General features: G+C 37.2%; 1 protein-coding gene across 4 annotated transcripts in view; it reads left to right on the plus strand.

Annotated features, from left to right (window-relative positions):
- The window catches only part of CACNA2D1 (calcium voltage-gated channel auxiliary subunit alpha2delta 1), a 514,317-nt gene that overhangs the window by 378,663 nt on the left and 118,465 nt on the right, over positions 1-17,189 (plus strand). For all 4 annotated transcript variants that reach the window (XR_003436525.1, XM_027123784.1, XM_027123782.1 and 1 more), the window contains 3 exons: positions 7,984-8,053; positions 10,626-10,676; positions 12,850-12,949. Coding sequence is in view for 3 of the 4 variants with exons in the window: in XM_027123784.1 (XP_026979585.1) it covers positions 7,984-8,053; positions 10,626-10,676; positions 12,850-12,949 (221 nt within the window). In the remaining variant the exon portion in view is untranslated. The remainder of the gene's footprint in view (positions 1-7,983; positions 8,054-10,625; positions 10,677-12,849; positions 12,950-17,189) is intronic.

Consider the following 17,189-nt stretch of genomic DNA (forward strand, 5'->3'; position numbering starts at 1 on the left):
TAAAGCTTCAGTTGTTCAGGATTTGAAAACTTGATCTGGGAATGGTTATTGTTTGGGGACCAGTTACTATTCAGAAACATATGTGTACCCTGAAATTCATCATTGATCCATGAAAGATAAGACAGTCATCACAACTGCCTAGATTCTAGCAATACAAATATTATATAGCAATAAGCAGTTTCCTAAGGCCAAAATAATACTCTCCTAAGAAGACAATATAAGAAAAAACAGTGAAATAGATTTCAAACATTCCATGAAGCTTTTGCCTCTTGCACTTTCTCCGAGCTTTAAAACTTGACTCGGGTCTATGTCACTGGGTACAGTTCTGACCTGTATCAGGCTACTAATTCAGTTCCATACACAATAGCTAGCACAACAGAGACTATAAATATTTCTCTCAGGTGGAACTCCTACTTAGTAGGTAAATCAGTTGGTTGGGGTAAATCTGGTCCATGAGGTTTCCAGAGACTGAGGGTTCCATCTATCTGCCATTCCTTAGGTTGTTGCCCTCATCTGTAGGATCAAAACTGGATCAATACTACTATATCCACAGTTGAGGCCAAAGGTAAAGGGGAAAAAACTGGAAGGCAAGCAGCATGACCCCCAAATTGTACATGTGTCACTTCTGCTCACATGCTATTGACTAAAATTTTATCACATGACCCCACCTTGGCAAAAGAGACTGAGAAGTACAGTTTCTTGTGGGCAGCCAACTAAAACTTTAGGGTTACTTTTACCAGAAGGAAAAACAAAAGTGTATTTTGAAGGCCTGTCACAGTCTGTTCCTCTGGGAGTGTAAGTATCTGTGCACACTTTCCCATACATAGAACATACTCACTTCCTTTCCACAGGAGATGTTCCAAAGTCCCAACAAGTTGGTACCTTCAGCTCAAAATTCAGGATCTCCAGGTCACATGCAATTCTCTCCATCATGTGGATATGACTTTTCCTAGTTTGGCTACCTAACAACGCAGCAGAATACCCGTTACTTTCTCTGCCCTATTCCCATCGCTGACCAGGTATCTAATAGGCAATGGTGCTGTCTTCTGGATGACAATAAAAACTTCCATATGGAAAAAGTGAGTGGGAAAAAGAGAGCAATCACTGATCCATGATATGTATCATAATCCTCCAGGCAAGGAAATATAAAGACCTCCTACTCCTGCATAAAGTTTCTTGGTTAGCCCATCTGACTGTTCCTGGTAGTGTTCTGTGGTTGCAACTCTCTTGTCTGTAACCCTTTCAAGCACATGTGAAGGGGCGTGCTTGGGGTTAAACAGCTTTCATACCTTGCTGTTTCTGGTGCAGGTTTAGAGCTCAAAAACTGCTTTAGGGTTCACAACAGTTGAGGATTTCTGCAGACTCGGTTTGTGCTTTCTTTGGTAACACAAATATCAGTGACAACACGTGGTTGACTTCCAATTTTTTCTTCTAGCGAGTTTCTTGGGCAAGCAACCCCAGCCCTAGGATTTAGTCTAGAAGTCATTCTTAAGCTCAACGTGCTATACATTTACTGGGTTCTGTATTTAGCCCTTTCTTATCTCTCTCATCTTAAAGGTGGCTTACTTGACAACATTGCTGAGAACAGAACATTTGACGTTATCATAGTAGTGGACATTATTCATTTTTACGTTGTCTATCTGTACCTATGACAGAGGCTGCTGGCTGTCTACGAAAGTTCTGTCCTCCCGTTGCAGCCTAATGTTTTGCTTTTGGGCATGACTGCCTAGCCAGGACCACTCTTGCATCTGTGTAGGACCATGTGACTAGTTCTTACCAGCAGAATATGAGTGAAAGTAAAATATGTGTCACTTCAAATCTGAGGTTGTTAGGACTTGGTTGTTCCTTCTCCTTGGAACTTCCTGCCTCCCTCTGTCAGCTGCATGTCACTGTCCTAGGTGACCTTGGAAACCAAGCATTGAAGAATGCAAAAGCTGCACCAGTTACAGGTCTCTGAATACCTGTTTGTAGCAGAATCTATGCCTTGTGACTAGTAGTATCTAACTTAATCTGCTCGATGAGACAGAAATAATCTTTACTGTGCAGAAACAGAAGATTTGAGATTGCTCAAGTCACTTTGTGTTACCATAGCTAATACAGAATTCTCTTTCTATGTTTAGGGTTTCCCAGGTTAAAAGTTTTATTGGGGAGCAGAGCCTATCTGCTGCCTCAAAATCTGAAGAGGACAGCTATTTGCTTTCCAAGAGGCACTGACACCTTGATATGTGTACATAACCCTCACTCTGTTATGTACCTGACCCTTGATGGGGGAGCCATGATGCAAATAAATTAGGGACTGTGTAGAATCCATACTGAGACGGTAGTAGTTGCTCAGCAACACTCAGATTCCAGGAAATTTTGTGAGCTGTGCAGTACACATTTATTGAATTAATTTTTCCTTAGAAGAACAGTCCAAATTCATTATCTTGGCTAGCAATTCAGAACCATGACTAATACTTTGTAGGAGATGATTGAGACAAGCCTAAAAAAAATGATTCACATAACATAAATTAGATCCAGGCAGTAGAAACAGTGTTGGTTTTTATAGGCATTTTTGAGTATGTGAAATTTACTTTTTTTGTCTTTCCATGAGACTAAAATTGAAGTCTTTTAGAATTAGAAAATGCATTTTAAGTTAATTGGAAATGCAATTAGATGTCATTTGAAATAGTGTTTCTATCAAGGGAATCAGCCCTTAATTCATCATTTTGTACTTTATTGTCTCCTAGCAGAAATTTTAAAAATTGATACTCTATTCTTTTTAGACCATATTAACTAGAAAATGCCTCTACAATCTGCATACTTTCTCAAGAATATTTCAGTATCCTAAGTTAACGTACAGGTAAACACCTTTTTTAACTCAGTGGTTTGATACTGACATAGCACACCCTAAATGTCATGTGAAGTAGAAATGTCATCAGATAGATTTAGTCAGATACACCCACAGTTCATTTTTTGTCAGGAAAAAAAAGCATAAATGATCATTATCACCATTAATGATGGCATTCAGAAATGAGATGCCCACATTGTAGGCTGTCATTTCCACTCCTTTCTCCTGTCATTCCAAAATCTTACTGGAAAGCAAAAGGGACATCTAAAATGGGTGACATTTCACTTTTTACAGGGACTGTAGAAGCTCCGATTTCCTTCCATGGAGCCTTTATTGTACCTCATTATGAAACTGATTATTTCAGGGAATTGCAGTGTATGGTTATTATCTGTTTTTACTATTTGACCTTCCATATTTCTGAGCCTATATATATAATGTACCGTGTAAGTACCACAGTGGGATTTTACAACAAACTAATTAGTAATATCACAGAAGAAACTACATTATTTAATTTTAAAATAATATAAATAATTTAATGTAACCGAGGGATATTTCCTAATAGTAAATGTCTCAGCAGACTTCTAAGGGAACATTATTAATATTTTTAAATAGAAACCATCTAAGATTATAAAACATGTTGAAATGTAATGGTCTGGCTCCTACTGTAAATTATAGCCTTTTTTTCTGTCTTTAAAGAAATAAATTTTATAGAACATAGTAATATATATCACAGTTCATTTCAATTAGCAGTTATACTGAAAACAGATCCTAGGTGAATGTGCTCTGCAAAAAACTTCAGAAATCTAATTTAAGCGTGACTTTCAAATTCCAGTTTTTTGACCACTTTCAACTCATGATGGCCACTATTATATTGGCGGTGGTGATTAATCTCACTTCTCAACTCATCAGAATATTTATGTAAGTCTGAGTCCAGTCAGGAGAGAGATAACACAATGTCTTGAACAGGAAAAGTTAATTTTTTTTTAAGGATAATTTTATTTTTTTTTAATTAAATTATTTATTTTTGGCTGTGTTGGGTCTTCGTTTCTGTGCGCAGGCTTTTTCTCGTTGCGGCAAACGGGAGCTACTCTTCGTTGTGATGCGCAGGCTTCTCACTGCGGTGGCTTCTCTTGTTGTGGAGCACGGGCTCTAGGCGTGTGGGCTTCACTAGTTATGGCTCGCGGGCTCAGTAGTTGTGGCTCACGGGCTAAGTTGCTCCATGGCATGTGGAATCTTACCGGACCAGGGATCGAACCCATGTCCCCTGCATTGGCAGGTTCATTCTTAACCACTACGCCACCAGGGAAGTCCTAAAAGTTAATTTTTTAATAAAGAATTATTAACTACAGCAGGGATTAAGGAGGGATTGGCTAGAAGTATAGAGAACTCTAAATAATATTGGACTGGCAGGTGAAATATTATATAATTTAATATAATAACTACCACCCATAGGGCAGAAATAGCCCAAGGAAGAGACTTTGGTCCCCCAGTGCCCCTGGATTGAGATGCAGATCTTTTTACAGAGGACATGGTCGTGATCCACCAAATGTCAGAGAAGGTACTACAGTGTCACACTGGTACGACTTGCTGGAAGTTCACCCTCTAAAAGGTTCCTGTTGTCTCATCAGAGGCTCTCCACTACAAAAATACGCAGGGGTACTGCTGGAGAACCAGAGAGCTCTCCAGAAGCCTTGGTCTGGAGAAGCTACCCACGAGCTCTGGAGAATACTCAAGCACTGCAGGAGCCAAACACCAGGAAAGCTACATTTGCTGCCAGAGCGTTTGAGCAAACAAACCAGACCAGGAATCAAAAACCACTTTCTCATTCAGCATCTTTCTTTCTTCATCTGCAGACAAAGCTTAAGATTGTGCTTGTGGGTAAAAGAAAAATATTTGAAGGACCCAGAGATATTTTCATAGAACAAGATAAATGGGTGAATTCGGAGCTGAGGCAATAAATGTACAATCAGCATAACAGTATACTAAAAGAAGAATAAAAGTTATTTAAATATGTAGTTATTACAAAGACCCTATCTTGAGGAGTTAGATAATAGTTGAAAGTGTACTGATATGTCTGCCTGCATGCTTGTAGCTTAATTCTAGTGCTACCACAAAAAAAAAAAAAAAAAAAAAAAAATTTTTTTTTTTCTGCCTCTAATTTTTTTTAAATGCAAATGGAAAGAATTAAAGTAAATTTACCATTTCAGTTGCATTGACTGTATCAGTAAATGGTTGTTGGGGGAGTGCTATATTTAAACTTAACTGTTTCTTATAAATGTGATTAGTCATTTAAAATGAATAAATTGTTTTATAATATAGCTGCTAATAAGAAAGAAAATTCACAGTCAAGGAGAGGCTCAGTAGTATATGTTTTTGACATATCCTAAATGGCCAAATTATCTTAGTTGGCTAATAAACGTGATTCTCAGAAAAGTTCTATGTAATTTTCATTTCTCAATGAATAAAACGGCAAAATAGATTGAAGGGCATAAGTCATATGAATTATTATTAGGAATTTTCCAAAGAGTCATATGTTTAAAAGTGTTCCAGGAGAGGAGGACTTCAGCATAAAATTATCATCCAATTCATCAGCATTTATTGTTCTCCATTGGGTCTAAGGGGTGCGCGCGCGTGTGTGTGTGTGTGTGTGTGTGTGTAAAGCTTTGTAAAGTATTTTACAAAAGTATTTTATATTTAATTAGAATAGTGTAAATTAATTGCATTTAAAAAACAATACAGTTAGATGTACTATTTTTCTGTTTACTGCAAAATGATAAAGACTCTGAAACTAACAGAAGATTCTTTTGTTTTTAAGTTTATTATTATTTTTTAAAATTTATTTTGGTTGTGCCAGGTCTTAGTTGCGGCAAGCAGGCTCCTTAGTTGTGGCTCGTGGGCTACTGTAGTTGTGGCACATGTGCTCCTTAGTTGCAGCTGCTGGGCTCCTTAGTCACGGCTTGTGGGCTGTGCTCCTTAGTTGTGGCACGTGTGCCCCTTAGTTGCGGCCGGCGGGCTTCTTAGTTGCGGCACGTGTGCTTCTTAGTTGTGGCTAGTGGGCTCCTTAGTTGTGGCATGCAAACTCTTAATTGGGGCATGAAAGTGGGATCTAGTTCCCTGACCAGGGATCGAACCCACATCCCCTGCATTGGAAGGCAGATTCTTAACCACTGTGCCACCAGGGAAGTCTCCTAACAGAAGGTTCTTGAATCTGTACTTCAATTACTTCAGATCATCCAAATAAATATCAGGAAAAGTTTTTGTGCGGTTATGTTAATTATAATGTAACTTTTAAATGATAATTTCAAATGGGCTGGCCATTATCAAATATGGGAATAATAAGGTTAAAAAATTATGCTATTATGTGATAGCAATCCAAGAAAAACAATCTTTTTGTAGACCAAGATAATGTAGCATTGAATGAAAATATAAGGATCAAATAATTGTAAGTACAGTTTTCATTAGTGGCAAATAAATTTTCTTTTAAGGTAAATTTTTCTGTTAGTAGAGAAGAAAGAAAATGTATAACCTCTGGACACCTGGTAAAACATATTCATTGTCACCCAGAAAATCCCAATTGTGAACAAGTTATTTCTGAAATAATATGAAAAAGAAATTGACTTATACAACTTTCTTTTGTATTGCTGTGTTGTTTTAAATTTTAAAAAAGAAGAAGGTTAAGGGCATAAAAATGGTATCTCCCATTTTAACATTACTGTGGATAAGCAGAATGTGTCCTTGGTGCTTTGTGACTTTTAAAATTATTACTTTCCTAGATAAAATCTAATATTGGGTCAGCCAAAAGGTCTGTTCAGTTTTTTTCTGTAAGATGGCTCTAGTAGCACTTAGTTGTCTTTAACTTCATTTGAAACAATTTTGTTAGACAGTATGTGACAGCTGTCATATCAGTGTGCATTTAAAAAAGACTTATCAAAATTGGTGAACTTTTGTGCAGCCATTTTAATACTGATGATGGAAGAAAAAAAAGCAACATTTTTGGCATATTATGCTTCATTATTTCAAGAAAGGTAAAAACGCAACAGAAATGCAAAAAAAATTGTGCAGTGTATGGAGAAGGTGCTGTGACTGATCGAACGTGTCGAAAGTGGTTTGCGAAGTTTTGTGCTGGAGATTTCTTGCTGGAGGATGCTCCAAGGTCGGGTAGACCAGTTGTTGATAGCGATAAAATCGAGACATTAATTGAGAACAATCAACATTATAACACGTGGGAGATAGCCGACATACTCAAAATATCCAAATAAGCATTGAAAAGCATTTGCACCAGCTTGGTTATGTTCATCGCTTTGATGTCTGGGTTCCACGTAAGTTAAGCGAAGAAACCTTCTTGACCATATTTCTGCATGCGATTCTCTACTTAAACGTAATGAAAACAAATTGTGACGGGCAATGAAAAGTGGATACTGTACAATAATGTGGAATGGGAACAGATCATGGGATAAGTGAAATGAACCACCACCAACCACACCAAAGGCCAGTCTTCATCAAAAGAAGGTGATGTTGTGTATATGGTAGGACTGGAAAGGAGTCCTCGATTATGAGCTCCTTCCAGAAAACCAAACGATTAATTCCAACAAGTACCGCTCCCAATTAGACCAACTGAAAGCAGCACTCGACAAAAAGCGTCCAGAATTAGTCAACAGAAAACACATAATCTTCCATCAGAATAATTCAAGACCACATGTTTCTCTGATGACCAGGCAAAAACTGTTACAGCTTGGCTGGGAAGTTCTGATTCATCTGCCGTATTCACCAGACATCATACCTTCGGATTTCCATTTATTTCGGTCTTTAAAAAATTCTCTTACTGGAAAAAATTTCGATTCTCTGGAAGACTGTAAAAGGCACCTGGAACAGTTCTTTGCTCAAAAAGATAAAAAATTTTGGGGAAATGAAATTATGAAGTTGCCTGAAAAATAGCAGAAAGTAGTAGAACAAAAAGGTGAATACGTTTTTCAACAAAGTTCTTGGTGAAAATGAAAAATCTGTCTTTTATTTTTACTTAAAAACCGAAGGCACTTTTTGGCCAACCCAATAGTTTGATTTAACTTCTCTATTTGACGTTTAAATTCTCTCTCTCGCTCTCTCACTCTCTTGCTGTCTCTCAATCACTTTCTCTCTCTCTCTCTTTTTTTAAGCTTCTCCATGGGTTGATAACAGTAGAACTCCAAACAAGATTGACCTTTATGATGTACGCAGGAGACCATGGTAAGAATTTTGGGGTAGCCATGAAAAGATGAAAAAGACAAAATAAGGTTTCTTTTTTTTGTTTGTTAAAAAGTTGCAAGGGATCTTTCCATTATTAGGATGAATATTGTCTGATTATTTCAAAACCTCTTTTTTTCCCTTTTATACATTTGAATTTTTTATACATTTATACTTTAAAACAGTTAAAGCTAAATGAAGATGATGAGTTCAATGGGCAGTGATAATGAAGTTGCTGAAATGATTCATCAAATGCATTTCAAATGGACTACTTTAAGTTTTATAGTCAATGTCATTTCTAAATCTCTTTTAGCTGGTGGGGATTTCTATTGAAAGTCTCCCAGTTTGCTTGGAGTAGGGCTCTAATAATCAACATCTAGATAGAGTAGAATATAGTTTGCCTCTGGTGGTGAACTAATGAGAACTAGCCCCAAGGTAAGAGCTGCCCCTAGTTATAGTCATATAGCTTATGTTTCATTTTTCCAAAAAAAAAGTTTATTTGTTCCTTACTACTAAATAAACTCATTTTCCTAACATATGAATCAAAAAATACCAAATACATCATAATTACACTCACTGGGAAACAGTTATTAAACTCGTGCATTTTAATTCATTTTTTGAATGTGTTTAATCGTGTGGTTCTATATTTTTTAATGAGTTCACATGTTATACAATATAGTGCTTTGTAACCTACTCTTTCATATCAATATCTTTTCATAAGAGACACAGTACCATCATTTTAAAAGAATGACCGGATGGTAACTTATTTTAAAAATCCCCTGTTATTGGACATTTAGGTTATTTCTGACTTTTTTGCTAGGGTTCAGACAAATTGTAAGAGACATAATAGTTGATTCAAAGAAACGTATTTAAGGCTTTTAAAATGCCCTATTAAACGTCCCAGTAGCAATTTACATAAACACCAACCATGTATAATAGTACCAGGTATTATTAATCCACATATTATTCTTGACAATATTTCTCTAAGTTAGTGGCTTTGGAGCCATGGGTTGTTGAGTGGAGGCAAAGCCTATGACATCACATGATTTGGGTTCAGGAACCAGTTGTTTCGGCGGAAACTTAGAAACTAGGTCCCAGCTAGAAGAGGCAGACGATATCCTGTCCTCCGTCTTCCTTATGGAGAGGCATGTCAGGACCATTTGTCAAGATGCTAGACATGAACTAGATTTGCCTTCCACTGGAATATCCACTGGAATATCCCAGCAACTCTGCCATTTTACCTTCTAATAGAAAAACAAACTTGAGTGCAAGCTGTAAACTCTGTTTCATGAACATATAGTGCTGAATAGTTACTAATTGTGCTGAATGTTGCCTGAAAACTTATTGGCAAGTTATCTGGCAGGCTGCTGAGAAGTTAGATTTAGAATCTTGGACAATAAGTAGAACACTGAGTTCAGATGCAGCTCTTCTTGTTGGGGAAGGCAGGTCCCCACTTCCCATCAGCCTGTGGCCAGGCAACATGAGTTTTCAGGATCATTCACCTGTAGTTAAGTTTATCTCTACAGTGGCTGAACTCTTCTCCTTGAGTCTCTTTTCACGTGCAGAGATTCTGAATCTGTAGGGCTGGGGTTGAGTGTGGAAATCAGCATTTTGAACTGGCTCTCCAGGTGATTTTTAAGATACTATAAAGTCTGAGAACCACTACTTGAAACTCTTGGAAGTAACATTATATATTGTTTTTAATGACTTTATTGTCCCTTTGTCAGTCTTTATTGTCCCTTTGTCAGATTAGACCACTCATCTGTTTTTGCCGGGTTTTTTTGTGTGTGTTTAAATATATGATACAATCTTATTATTTGTTTTTATTATTATTATTCTTTATTTATGTATTTATTTATTTAGTTAGTTTTGACTGCATTGGGTCTTTGTTGCTGCTCACGGGCTTTCTCTAGTTGTGGTGAGCGGGGGCTACTGTTCGTTGCGGTGCGCGGGCCTCTCATTGTGGTGGCTTCTCTTATTGCAGAGCATGGGCTCTAGGTGCGAGGGCTTCAGTAGTTGTGGCAAGTGGGCTCAGCAGTTGTGGCTCGTGGGCTCTAGAGCACAGGCTCAGTAGTTGTGGTGCACGGGCTTAGTTGCTCCGTGGCATGTGGGATCTTCCCGGACCAGGGTTCAAACCCATGTCCCCTGCATCGGCAGGCAGATTCTTAACCACTGCGCCAGCAGGGAAGCCCTATTATTATTCTTTAGAGTGAGTTTTAGAACCTGTGGTCAGCAAAATGGAATTTAGGATAACGTTTTTTTTTTTTTTAGGGAAATGTTCTTCCAGATGTTAATTTCTTTTGCTCCTAGTATTAAAGCACATCTCTTATTCCTTTGTTATAAATATCTGTAGAACATCCCTTATGTATTATGCCTCTGACATTTTTATGTTAAATGTAGCTTTTCTAAAGTTGATGTTACAGAATTGTGAATAAAAGAGCATCGTCTACCTAGATAGAATGGAAGTAGGGCCTTGCTTGGAAAATATCTCAGAGATTAGTAAATAGCAGTTCAACAAATATCAATGCTTGATATTTTACAAGAGAAAAACTTATTCGTATGATATTTGTTACAGGTACATCCAAGGAGCCGCATCTCCTAAAGACATGCTTATTCTGGTTGACGTGTGAGTAGTTAAATATTACGTAATTTTCATATACTGAGAATATAGGGAGGAGTTTTAGATAACAGTAGTAGGTTGGGACTAGAAAACAGGTTGAAGAAAAGACAAGGAATAATTATGATGGCTTTTATATCCAGACAAATCAAATTAAGGCAGTAACAAAACAAACAAAAATTCTCTTATTGAAAATGAGAGGAATCTATGTCAAAATTGAAAATTATGGCTTGGTTCTAAATCTGAACTTTTTGAAAAATTATTGATTTGCTTCCAGTTTTTTGCTTTATATTTTAAACAATACTAAAGTACATGGTTGCTAAATCCAAGCTGTTTCTGCTTCCATAAAAAGTAGAATAATTAGTTGGCACTTAGTTATTAATGATTCAGATATCTTTTCGGGATTGGCCACAAAATATCAATAGATAAATATTACATATATTGAATGTCAATACTAGGCATTTCTCAAGGGCAATGCTGAAATACAGGGAAGAATTTCATGAATTTTTATATTGGTCATTTTATTTTTTTGCCACATTGCTTCAAGTTAGGGTGTGTGTGTGTGTGCGCATGCGCGTGTGTGTGTAATCTTCCAATAAGATAGAAGGTGAAACGGTAGAACATAGTGAAGAATATATCCTGCTTTGGAGATTTAGTTTTTAAGAGCAATACCAAGGAACTAAAAACGTGAGGTATAAAATGCTTATATTATTTTCCCTGAGAGAATAAAAGTATACCCTCATCTGTTCTTTGCCACTGGAAGAAACAGAATCCAATGTTTTATAGGCAACTAAATTCATTTCACAGGATAGTGTCAGCGTTTGAAAATTTCTCCATTATAATGTGAATTGAATAAGTTTAAAATCTTATAACCTTGCCTGAGACAGAGAAGATAACTGAATTTGACAAATGTAACAAATATTAAATCTCATTTCATTTGTTACAATGCATTTAAACTTCATCTTGTTTTAATTAAGTTATTATAGTTTGTACATATGCTAATCCTTGATATTCTTCTGAAATATAAATCTGAATGGTAATGCAATATGTTATAATCCTATTGGATATATGCTAATTTCCTGAAATAATTTCTTTTATTAAAATCTTTGGAACCCATGTCAGATACCAAGTGGGATAAAAATGTAGATGAAGTTGTAATGCCATTTTTAAAAATTATTTCAACGGAAATGTGTTGAGGGTATCCTATATACAATGTGATGATACAAAGATGATTAAGACATGGTCCCTGATCTCAAAGATGATTCAGATGTATTAGTGAAATTAAACCATATTCACATCAGTAAATTAAAACAATTGTAGGAAGTGAGAGATATAAAGTATGACACAGCACTGAAGGAATACATAGATGAGAGAGCACATTTCATTTTAAAGTGTCAGGAAAGACTTCATTAAGGAGATAAAATTGGAATTGAATCCTTATAGCTAAGATTTAACAAGGCAGGCATGGGAAGGGAGAGGAAAGAGTGGAATTTCAGGTGGAAGGATGACAGAAGCAAAGTGGCATAGATGAGACATCTGATAACAGCTAGAAAAGTAAAACTGGGAAGAAGTTGGGAACTAGAGACATAAAAGTGGAAGTTAATTGCCTAGAGATGAGCCCTGCAAATAGATGTGGTCATACAGGATCATAAAATATGTAGAGACAAGAAAAATGAAGACTAAACCCCAAAGAATATCTACTTTAGGATATAAAACAAAGCATTGCATTTACAAATCTATTATCAAATTATTATGCTGCTTCATAATTATTGGTTTAATCAAGTCAAACAATGAGCTCCCTAGGGCAATGACTGTATCTATTAACCTCTGTAACCCTCACTACTAACTTGGCTAACAGAGCTGGTATTCAGTGTATATTTCCTCAATAAGTGAATATGCCATGAGTATCCACAGTTTCTTAAAATTGTCACTTGACATGTAATTTTCATCATTGTAGTTAGAAAAATATACATTCTGATGCTTGTTGGAAAGAAAGACAAGATTTTCTGTAATTTATTTCTACTTGCTATCAAAAATAGGACTTTTTCTACTACTGGTTTTTTGAAGACAAAATTATTTGAATATTATTATCTAGAGTCAGTGCATAAGTTGCGTTTCCTTAGGGTGTATGATGTTAATTAACTACATGGTCATTAACATGTGTGGACTCTTTTTTTTATAGGAGTGGGAGTGTTAGTGGATTGACACTTAAACTGATCCGAACATCTGTCTCTGAAATGTTGGAAACCCTCTCAGATGATGATTTTGTGAACGTAGCTTCAGTAAGTATATGATGACTGCATTTTTGCTGAGTAAAATCTACAATTTTTATCTCCCTCTGGTTTTAAATACTTTATAGTGTTTTGTCATAGGTAGGCTGAGATATTTCTGGTCCTATTACAAGACTGTCTTATGGAGCTATCCTCTCTTGTTACTCATTCTCCCATACTTCCACACAAAGGTCCTTTCTGAATGTTTGAGGATTTACCCATGAATGGAGTGATTGAAGCAATGAACATGAAGGAAAAACATTATATATATTCTCTTTGACTCAGAGGTGCTTAAACAGTTGACGTGAACCCCCGTACTCATTGATATCATTGTAACTCCCAATAAATAGTGACTCGGCAGTGTAAGCGTATGGCAATTTTCTGTTCATTGTAATGCTCCTTTTTCATACTGGACACATATCCATAATGTATTACGTTTTTAAAGGTTTTTTTTATTATGAACATGAGAACCAATAGATATTTGAATGTGCTTTCTTAAAATTCTTGTTTCCAGGAACCATTTTAGACTTTCCTCCTCATAGCTAGAGAGCATTGAACTCTGAAGCAAATAAAACAGGACAAAATGAATGTTACTGTATCTCAATTTAATTCATAGAATTTTGGCAGAAAATTTCATGGCCATGTACTGGTTGATATAATTTCACATTTGAAGTGGTTATATTCATAGAGATGCATGTGAGGGAAGAGGTATTTGTGGTGAGGTCATTTTGTACTGAACATAGGAGAATGGATCTACCTCTAAAACCACATGGGAGGAAGGTAAAGCAGCTGGCCTACAGTCAATTTACTCCCTTCACTGGAAGGGAACCCCCTGGAAAAAAGTAGGCAGAGGAACTGAATATAGTCTCTTGTCAACCAGAGCCTCAAGTAACTAGATAAATCATATTTACTAAGAGGAAGAGGAATCACTCCAAAAATGCTTTTAGCAGGATATTCCCTAGCTCAGGGTAACTGTCATAAATAGAACCCAAGATCAATGAAGCAGGATTCCTTTAAAACTATCTAGTAGGTAATCTAACTCTCTGGGTAATAAACTGGAGATATTTCATAGTTTAAATACTCACCCTGCAAAGCTCTTTTTGAGACCACTTTCATCTGGGCCCAGAGGAATGTCTCCAATACAGTAATGTAGGACCTGGTCTATTAGTTTTCTGAGGCTGCTATAACAGAATAACACAGACTGGGTAGCTTAAACTACAGAAATTTTTCTGTCACAGTTCTGGAGGCTGGAAGTCCAAGATCAAGGTGCCGGCAGGGTCAGTTTCTACTGAGGCCTCTTTCCTTGGCTTGCAGATGGCTGCCCTCCTGCTACCACTTCATATGGTCATCCCTCTGTGCAGACTAGTGTTTCTTCCTCTTCTTATAAGGACACAAGTCATAGTGGATTATACCGTCACCCTAATGGCCTCATTTTTAACTTAATCACCTCTTTCAAAACTTATCTATGATTACTGTTACATTTGGAGGTACCAGGGGTTGGGACTTCACCACAGGAATTTGAGGGGGACACAGTTCAGCTCATAACATCTGGGGAACTGCCCTCCATACTTTATCTGAACGTTTAGCAGTCCTTTAGCTTGTCTGCATCCTTGATACTATTAGTAAAATTTGATACTGCTTAAGAGCTCTGATTAATGTCATCTGATTTTATAATCTGACCCTGGGTGTTAGCTCACGACTTATTCAACAAAATGAGAACAAGTAAAATGTAATGCTTGGTCTCCCAAATAAAATGATCAAAAAGATAACCATTTAGTTTAATTTGTACATAAAAATATTGTTTATTACAAAGGCATTGGAAAGGTTGCTAACAAAATATTATCTTTGGCAAAGCAAAAGAGAAAGTTGAAAAACATTAAATTCAGTACAGATTTGGCATATCTAATGAAATTTAGATAAAACCAGCAGACATTAAATATGGTTAATGTCTTAATCTCGCTTCCTCCTGATTCTTACTCATGGATTCAAGTGTAAATGGTTTTTTTGGGACAGGATCCCAGGAAACACAACCAATGAAAGGAAATTAGGCAAGGGAAGGAAGGAAGAATGCCAAATAAAAGAATTTAATTTAAAGGGATTTTAATCCTATTGAGGTATCCTAGAAGCTGTATAGAATATGAACTTCAAAGTTATTCTGCCTCAAGGCCAAGTGAGCTGTGGTTTTAAGTACCAGCCTTCCATATGTGTGGGCAGAATAGACTCTGACCATAAGAGAGAGAAATGTAACAAAAAATTGCAGGTGATGGTAGTTAGAAACCTGTCCAGTATGTCCACTGTATCCAGTTAATGATCCTTAAAGATGGCGTCTAACATTTAAAGCCAGTGTTTCCTTATTGATTTTCTGTCTGGATGATCTATCCATTAATAAAAGTGGGGCATTAAAGTCCCCTACTATTATTGCACTACCGTCAGTGTCTCCTTTTATGTCTGTTAATATTTGCTTTATGTGTTTAGGTGCTTTATACTGCATGCATAGATATTTGCAAGTATTATATTCTCTTGTTGGATTGATCCCTTTATCATTTAAAAATTCCTGAAAATGTAACATTGCTTTTTATGAGTGGATACAGTCTGATGCCAGCACATCAGTGGACTTCGCACCATGATTCAAAGAACATACTGCCCCTTGAAGGACAACATTCCTACTCAAAGACTGTCATCTGCAAGCTGGAGCTTTAGTTGCACACTTAAGAGACTATTCCAGTGTTTTATCAGGCTGGCTGTTTCTAAGTGATGCAGTATATGGTAGACGCAGTGGATCCTGTGGTCATTTGTTTGTTGTTGGACCTCCTTCACCATAAAATAGATTGCTTGATTTGAGGAGATATTATGTAGGATTCCATGATGGTATCCCGTGATGATAAATCAGACAGTGTGTGAATCCAGAGGATTAATGATCCTGCATGAGGCATTGCAAACAGGAAAGGGGAACTCTTACCTGAAACATGTATCAATAGCAAGAAAAGCAAAATTGATGCCACCCCATTCCAGAGGGATAAAATCGAATACAATCTGTTTGAAATCAAGTTGTTGAATGTCTTTTTGAAGAGTGATACTGTATTAAAGACTCAGCATCGGACAGTTTCCAATGGGTTAGCCATTCACTAATCGCGATAGCTATATCCCACTTGATGAGAAAGAGCCCATGTTTTTAGGCCCACATATATCCCCTCTTTCTCTGCTACCTGGCTGCTGCATTTATGGACAGTTGCTGCATACAATGGACAGATCCTCCTCTCCACTCAGTTGTTCAGTACCTCCTCTGTATGAATGTTCTCTAGTGGGGATTGATGTGAGACAGAGATCTGCACATTTCATGCCTACTCCCATAGGTCCATCCTCACGCTTCCTCTCCAGAACTCTTTGTCTGGGGAAGGTCTTCCATTCTTGCTTCTTCAAGGGCATTGGCCAACCAGCTAAGCCATTTGCCCCTATGTAGGAGTGGTGTTGTCTTATCTCAGGCTAGTTGCTCCCTCACACCAGGTTGATAACCAGGTGTTTTTTGCCTCAAGATCCACCAACATCCATCCCCTGGCATGTTCTCCCAGTATCTGCTGTTCATATTAGACAGATCTTGCATCTCTTTTGTTGAATATTCTCTTTTTCTGTTTTCCTGGAACAGAGACTATTTTTCCAGGTAGGCCATGTTGAGACCTGGTCTCTTTGTTGCCTAGAGCCATGAGGGGAGATGAGATCAGATCTTAAGGGAGAGCATCATCTTTTATGGTCTCTAGGAATGGGAGAAGCTACTACCTTCTAAGAGGAAGAGATTACTTCTCCGTACCCAGAGGGTATAGGGGAATCTGGAAGTTCATTGTTCTCAATAGCATCTACCCATGTCCCCATTCTACTCTTAAGATCCCATTCTTTGCCTATCAGTGCGGTGACTTTTGCATAGAAACCTGCCATGCGTGTGGATGCGGCCTCGTTATGTGCCTTTCAAAAGCGAATTCTGTGTCTGTTTCTAGCACACGTCGTCCCTCTCACATCAAAAAATTAGAATCTCTTTATTGGCTCCTGTATATCTTCTGGCTTTCACACTTTGCCCTTACTTGATAGTTGGCTGATCTGAGGTTGTCACTTTTTTCATTGAATTTAACAACCAACCAACTCCAAGCCCCTATAATTACTGTTGTCACCATTTCTCAAATGCTAGATGCCTCCCCTTTATTCTGTATTGTGTTCCCGTCACTACAGGTAAAAGTCTTAGCAGTTTTGATGCTGTAGCCTC

The sequence above is a fragment of the Aethalodelphis obliquidens genome, unplaced genomic scaffold, assembly GCF_003676395.1.
Source record: "Aethalodelphis obliquidens isolate GAN/ISIS:26980383/991018 unplaced genomic scaffold, ASM367639v1 scaffold27, whole genome shotgun sequence".
NCBI classification, from domain to species: Eukaryota; Metazoa; Chordata; class Mammalia; order Artiodactyla; family Delphinidae; genus Aethalodelphis; species Aethalodelphis obliquidens.